The sequence below is a fragment of the Alexandromys fortis genome, unplaced genomic scaffold (assembly GCF_014885135.2).
Source record: "Alexandromys fortis isolate MF-2015 unplaced genomic scaffold, M_Fortis_MF-2015_v1.1 scaffold_173, whole genome shotgun sequence".
Lineage (NCBI taxonomy): Eukaryota > Metazoa > Chordata > Mammalia > Rodentia > Cricetidae > Alexandromys > Alexandromys fortis.
Genome location: NW_026068051.1, coordinates 779357 through 787169, shown reverse-complemented (window position 1 = coordinate 787169; position 7813 = coordinate 779357). Strand labels below are relative to the sequence as shown.

At 39.9% G+C, this 7813-nt stretch overlaps 1 protein-coding gene across 1 annotated transcript in view; it reads right to left on the bottom strand.

The window, feature by feature from the left end:
• The window catches only part of Vmp1 (vacuole membrane protein 1), a 93162-nt gene that overhangs the window by 30937 nt on the left and 54412 nt on the right, over window positions 1-7813 (bottom strand). The window contains exon 8 of the mRNA XM_050119558.1: window positions 2466-2546. Coding sequence (XP_049975515.1) covers window positions 2466-2546 — 81 coding nt within the window. The remainder of the gene's footprint in view (window positions 1-2465; window positions 2547-7813) is intronic.

Here is a 7813-nt window from a genome sequence, read left to right as displayed (position 1 = left end):
TTTTTTTAAATATTTATTTATTATATATACAATATTCTATCTGGCATGTGTGCCTGCAGGCCAGAAGAGGGCACCAGACCTCATTACAGATGGTTGTGAGCCATCATGTGGTTGCTGGGAATTGAACTCAGGACCTTTGGAAGAGCAGGCAATGCTCTTAACCACTGAGCCATCTCTCCAGCCCCTGTCCCTTTAATCTTAATTAAAAACATCTTAGAAAAAAGTCAAACTCATCTTTAAACTTATGTTAACTCTTATCTGTACACAATCAAGAGAATGTCTAGAATGGAGGAATGAAATTCCAACACACAGTTACAAATGAGTACCAATAAACTTCATTTTCCCCAGGAATAGTGAGACAACTTTTACCAAGTGTTCTGGCTAGTTAGGTTGTTCTAAGAAGTTTGCCTTACCAACACACCTAACCCCATATAAATCTATTACACTCATTTTGCAGAGAAAAATGTTTAGACAGGATAAAGCATTTCCCCTACAAAAAAGATCTGAACCCAAGCACTCTAGCTCTCGGCTTGTTCTCTTGGCCTCCAATCAAGGACATTATCATGCAATAGGCTCCTCAGTACCATAGTACTTTTCACTTAACACAGTATCTTCCTTCTTTTCTTCTCTCTTTCTTTCCCCCCCCCCCCCCCCGGTTGTCCTGGAACACACTCTGTACATCAAGCTAGCCTTGATCTCAGAGATGCACCCGTGTCTGCCTTGAGAAGCAGGGCTAAAAGTGTGTACCACCACACNTCCTGGAACACACTCTGTACATCAAGCTAGCCTTGATCTCAGAGATGCACCCGTGTCTGCCTTGAGAAGCAGGGCTAAAAGTGTGTACCACCACACCAGGCTAAACTTTTAAAGATTTATTTTATCAATTTTTCTGAGACTAGGTCTCTCTATGGACCTCTGGAACTCAGTGTATAGACCAGGCTGGCCTAATTTCACAGAGATTTGCCTTCTTCTGCTTCCCAAACTTGGAGTTTAAAAAGCAAGACCGCCACACCTGGCTTCTAATACTGTATTTCAGCTGTTTCTACTCAGTGTTCATCCCCTTTGAGATAGCAAACACCTTTCCCTTCTCTTTTCTTTCATCCGTTAATTTTTGGCCTATGCTATGTGAACACTCTACCATGTAAGTACATATCGGTAACATTTACTACTTTGGTCCTTGAGGCTATTGTTTTGATTGACAAGAGTCTTTCTGTGTAGTCTTGGCTGTTCTGTAACTCACCTTTACTTGGATCCTGGGGGTTGAGCTCAGGCCACAACTGCCTTTACTTACTTATTCAATCATCTCATCAACTCACAAGCTGCTTTAGGAGATAAAGTCTCCCAGGTGTAACCTTCAAGCCTGCTAAATCACCAAGGAAGGCCTTGAACTTCTGATCCTCCTGTTTCCACTCCTCAGCTATAGCTGGGCTATAGCTGTGCTCCACATCTGGTTTGTCACAGATCTATCAAAGTGCTATTTTGTATTTGTCATATCATTGTGATAGAAAGGAGTACACTATGAAACTTCTAGTGTTTCCAGGGTCAACATCAGTAATTTAGGCACATGGACATTTTGGTTTAAGTGTGAGTGTGCGAGTGTGTGTGTGTGTGTATATCAGGGACTGTCTGACTCCATTTTCCATCTTGCCACTGTTGAGATTATAGGTACATGACAGACAGTACCTTGACTTTTTATGATTCTGACAACTGAATTCCTCTTTCTTCCAAAACAATGGCAACAATCTAAATAGGAGGTAAGATGTCTTAAGTCAGGTTTATATTTATATGAACCTTCCTGTTAATACTCGAAACTCTGGAAAAAGACTTATCTAATTCATTTCATTATTAATTCTTTGGGGGAATAATAGATTTTATTTCTTTTGTTCTCGCTGAATCAAGTCTTTCAGATCTGAAGTCATTATTGTATAATGAAATGCTTGAAGTCAATAAACAAGACTGTGAGCCTGTCCGATGCAAGTAAGCAAAAGTGATAGCAGCTGGGTATAGTTGGGCACACCTTTAATTGTAGCATTAGTAGGTAGAGGCAGGAGTATGATTTCTGTGAGTCCCAGCCAGGACTACATTATAAGATTCTGTTTCCAAAAGAAAACAAACAAACAAAACAACAAAAAAATTGCACAAACAACATTTCTGTTCATTCAGGAGTGTGTCTTTAAAAACAAACTGAGCTGCCGGAGGGACGGCTCGGAGTTTCCAGTTCAGTCTCCAGCACAAACATGGAGGCTCACAACTGTCTGTCACTCCAGCTCCAGAGGATCTGACCCTTTTCTGACCTTAGCAGGCATGAGGAATGAATGTGGTACACGGACATATTTACAGGAGCACAAAACACTCATACACATACACACAAAACAAACTAATCATCAAAATATATTCACATCATTTAGTGAGATTTATATATGATTAATTAATTAATATATATTAATTAAATATTATCTACTTACAGAAGCACAGGCCAAAATTCCAAAAAATCCAACTTTCTGTACTAGGTTTTGAACTGCCAGCTTCGCCCGTGATGCAAAGTCCTGTGAAAACAAAGATTTAAAACATATCATTCAAGCCGGGCGGTGGTGGCGCACGCCTTTAATCCCAGCACTCAGGAGGCAGAGGCAGGCAGATCTCTGTGAGTTCGAGACCAGCCTGGTCTACAAGAGCTAGTTCCAGGACAGGAACCAAAGCTACAGAGAAACCCCGTCTTAAAACAACAATAATAAAAGTATCATTCATGTATCTATTTGTGATTTTGTGTGTACATATACACATGTGTCTCTCTGAGTGCCAAGACTAAAGACTATATATATATAAAATTAAAGTTACAATTATATGCCAAATAATTCATGAACATTAACTGGAGTCAATGTGAAATCTGCACTGTGTTTTGTTATAAGAAACAATTAGCTGAAATAACATGCAGTTTCATGGACTCAACTATCGCCCTGCCAATGCATTAGTACTTGACCAAATCTAAAGTACTTTACACTAGTCAGGAAATTCAGGCTGGAGAGATGGCTCAGTGCTTAAGGCTGCTCTTCCAGAGGACCTGGGTTCAATTTCCAGCACCCACTTGGCAGCTCACAGCTCTCTGTAACTCCAGTTCCAGGGGATCCAATTCCTTCACACCAATGCACATAAAATAAAGTTAAATAATTATATATAAAAATAATTAGAAGCTGGGCAGCGGCAGCGCACGTCTTTAATCCCAGCACTCGGGAGGAAGAGGCAGGCGGATCTCTGTGAGTTTGAGACCAGCCTGGTCTATAAGGGCTAGTTCCAGGACAGGCTCCAAATCTATAGAGAAACCCTGTCTCGAAAAACCAACCAACCAACCAACTAACAAACAAAAACCCAAACAAGCAAAAATAAATTAGAAAAACAAATTCATGGTTATATTTCATAAACATAGTTATATTATTGTATTTAGTTTAATCTTAAAGCCACATGAATAGAACTTACTGTTAATGTATGCATGCGTAACATACATACAAGCGTGCTTCCCTGTTCAAGTGTGTGCACAGCCCAGGGGTTTCCTGTTACAGGCACCTCCCTCTATCATGGTTACTATGGCTACTATTATTACTGGAGACAGTGTCACTCATTGTTCTTCCTGAGATCTACCCATCTCTATCTCCCTAGTGCTGGGATTATAGTCGTGCGTTGCTATGCCTTTCCCTAACCTGTGTGATGATTCTCTGTGCTTAGGTCCTCATACTTCCTCACTGAGACATCTCCCAAGCCACACCAATAAAGGTTTAAAGGATTTATTTTTAATTTTGAGTAGTCTTAATGATCAAACCCATGGCCCTCAAGTGCTCTACAACTGAAATATCCCAGATATAAAAATCCAATTGGAACATCATTCTTTTTCTTTTTTTTTTTTTTTTTTTTTTTGATTTTTGAGACAGGGTTTCTCTGTGGTTTTGGAGCCTGTCCTGGAACTAGCTCTTGTAGACCAGGCTGGCCTCGAACTCACAGAGATCCGTCTGCCTCCCAAGTGCTGGGATTAAAGGTGTGGCACCACCACCTGGTATTTATTTGCCTTTTTTTTTTTTTTTTGAAAAAAACTTTACAGCTATTTGCTTTTTATATTTTAAAGTGTATTCATTTTATTTTATGTGTACGGGTCTTTTTGTCTGTACATGGAAACTGTATCATGCGCATTCAGGGTGCCTGCAGGGCCAGAGGAGTAACAGGTGGTCCATCACGTGGATCTGAGGAAATAAACCTGGGTCCTGTACAAGAGTAGCCAGTGCTTTTAACTACAGAGCCATCCCTCCAGCCCTTAGTACTTTTATCATTTATACAATTTTTTAAAAATAAATTTTCATTCAGATGAAGGTACAAACGCAGTCCCCCACTATCATATATTTTGTATTTGAGTTTCCTCCATTTTGGGAACTCGCAGGGGTCAGCACACCTGGAGTGCAATGGAGACACCTGGTCCCGGGAAAACCACCTTCGTGATCATAGCTGGTTAAGTACTGTGTATAAGGCGACAGTTCTCTTCATGTTGATTTTAGAGTAATGCTGCCCATGTATTTTTAACTTGCCTTTAAAACATCAAGTGAGAGATCTCTCTCTATGTGCGTTATTCGGCAATCAACTCACTGTAAAAACCCAGAAGCGCCACCAACACCACCAGAAAACCCCTGGGTTCCTGAAGCTTTACAGCAGCTCCTGAACATTTCCAACAAAGTTGCTGTCTTTTATTTAAAGCACAATGAATAAGTCAAATGAAATATGTACCAGTAATATTTTTTAAAATAAAAACAGAAGGGAAAGATTACCAAAGAAACTTGTATATTAGGCATTCCATGGTCCAGTTAAATATAAAAGGAAATGAACATTTCATTTTAATAATCTTGTAGTATTTATGGGAAAAATATGGAGAGTTCAATTTGATTACTTCTTTAATTGTCATTTTATTAAAAAATCTGTACAACAAAAAAACTTTTTATAGTTTCACTTCTCTGTATTCACATTTCATAACCTTTATCTATTTCATAATTTAAGAGCCTGTAAGGACGTGGTCATTCTCTAGCTCTACTTAAATAAATAACACACATTCGCAATTTTCTGGTTTTCTCAGTTACAAACCAAATATAAGGAAAGTTCCATTTCCTAGCCCCACCCATAGTGACCATGCATCTATCCAATTGTACTTTTGTAACAGCTAAAGATATGAGCCACAAATTCTCCAATGCTGCAAGAAAACAAAGAAGAAGAAGAAAAAAAAAAGACTGCTCTGTGAGGTTAAGGCCAGCCTGATCTACAAAAACTAGTTCCAGGACAGGCACCAAAGCTACAGAGAAACCTTGTCTCGAAAAAAAAAAAAACTGAAAAAAGAAAGAGAGAGAGAGAGAGAGAGAGAAAGCACACCAGTATGCCTAGCTGGAAAAGACCTCTTCAAAAGCAGCATTTAAATGAATATAACGACCCGAGAGGAAAATACTGTATTGTCTTAGAATCTTGAGGAAATCTGAGTAACCTGCTTTCTTTTCTTTTAATTGAATTTTTTTTTTTAAAGATGTGTGTTCTGCCTAAATGTATGTCAATGCCTCACATGTGTTTCTGGTGCCCATGGACCCTAGCAGGCAGCATTGGATCCTCTGGGATAGGAGTTACAGATGGTGGGTGCTAGGAATTGAACCTGGCCCTCTGTAAGGAGAAATGCTCTTAACTGTTGAACCATCTTTCCAGCCTCTGTTTTTTAAAGATTTGTTATTTATGTGTATGTGTGTGTTTCTGCATGTAAATATGTACAAGTGACAGGCCAGAAGAGCCTGGTTACTAGCTCCCCTAGAGCTGGAGATACAGTCAGTTGTGAGCCACTTGATCAGGGTGCTGGGAACTGAACTTGGATCCCTGGGAAGGGAAGCAAATGACCTTAACTACTGAACTATCTCTCTAGCCCCTACCCACACTCTTAACTATATAAAGATTATATGCTAAAATGATAATATGCTAAAACTTACTCTGAACTAATAGATCTTGGATCTTCTGATCTTGGATTTGGTATTGAAATAGCTTAAATAGTATTAAACCACAGAGTTGGCTGGGCATAGTGATGCACACCTTTAGAACCAGCACTCAGGGGACAGAGGCAGACACAAACACACACCTAAGTATTAAGGGATGAAAAACTGTAATGAGAAATCTGAAGATCCAGCTGGGCGGTGGTGGTGCATCCCTGCATGAGAGAGGCAGAGGTGGCAGAGGTCTCTGTGAGTTCAAGGCCAGCCTGGTCTACAAGAGCTAGTTCCAGCACAGGCTCCAAAGCTACACAGAGAAACCCTGTCTCAAAAAAACAAAAAAGAAGCCAGGTGGTGGCGGCGCACGCCTTTAATCCCAGCACTCGGGAGGCAGAGACAGGCGGATCTCTGTGAGTTCGAGACCAGCCTGGTCTACAAAAGCTAGTGCCAGGACAGGCTCCAAAACCACAGAGAAACCCTGTCTCGAAAAACCAAAAAGAAAAAAAAAAGAAAAAAAGAAAAAAAAAAAGAAAAGAAAAAAAAATATGCCGGAAACTTAATCCCCAATGCTAGAGCGTGGAGAGAAGAGATCTTTAAGAGGCGATCAGCTCATGTAGCCACTGCATCCCTGTGATCAGCATAAAAGGGGAGTTACATCCCCTCCACACTCTTTATTTTATAATATATATATAATTTTTTGAAATTAAAATATAATTACATCTTCCCCCTTCCTTTTACTCCCTCCAGCCCTTTCTATATTCCTTCCTTTGTTCTCTCTCAAACTCATGGCATCTTTTTAACGTTTTACACACACACACACACACACACTCTTGTGTATATTCCTAAGGATATAAATACAACCTGCTCAGGCCATATAGTATTACTTGTAGGAATACAATTGCAGAGCTAACCACTTGGTCCTTCCCTCTCTTTTACCAAGTGATATATTCTAACATATTCTCTGGCAACAAGGAGTTCCTATGGTCCATCTGTCTTGAACATCCCAGCCTCCAGAACTATAAGCCAAATAAAGTATTGTTATGGATAACTTACCCAGTCCATGTTATTCTGCTCTAACAGGAGAGAACAGGTTACAATAGTATTTCTACAGATATTTATTTCTGTTACAATATGTAGGCTCTATAATGCAAAGTACAAAGTACATTTTGGTATTTTGGGCTATAGCAAAAAAATGTACCTCTAAACCATTGATCAAACCTCAATTTTGCCTATAGTGTGCTTCATGGCATTTCACCAAAATTACACCTTCAAGTATTATATAAAAATTGATCATTTTTAATTTTCCCTGACATAAAGTAGACATGGAGCCTGTAGGAAAGCTCAGTGGATAAAAGCAATTGTGGCCACTAGACAACCTACATTTGATCCCCAAGAACCCAAATGGTGGAAGGAGAAAATCAGCTCATGTAACTTGTTTCTGATTTCCACATACGCGTTGTGGCATGTATGTATCCTCCCTGCTAATACACAATATGTGAACTGCATGTGAAGATGAATGTGGTGGTAGACATTGTAATCCTGGTATTTAGTGAGACCTTGTTTCAAAAAAGAGTATGTAACCAAATTTACTTTTGTGCAGGTGCTGTGGAGACGGCTTGGCAGGTAAGAGTACTTGCTGAGCAAACATAAGAGTTTAAATCTCAGGCTATAAAAGCCATGTGAGGCCTCACTGTGGGAGACAGTGGATCACAGGGGCTTGCTGCTTACCAGCAAAGTCCAGATTCAGGGAGAGATGCTGTCCAAAAGGAACAGGGCTGAGAGTGACAGAGCCAGGCCATCAGATGCCCTCCTCCGGCCCAATA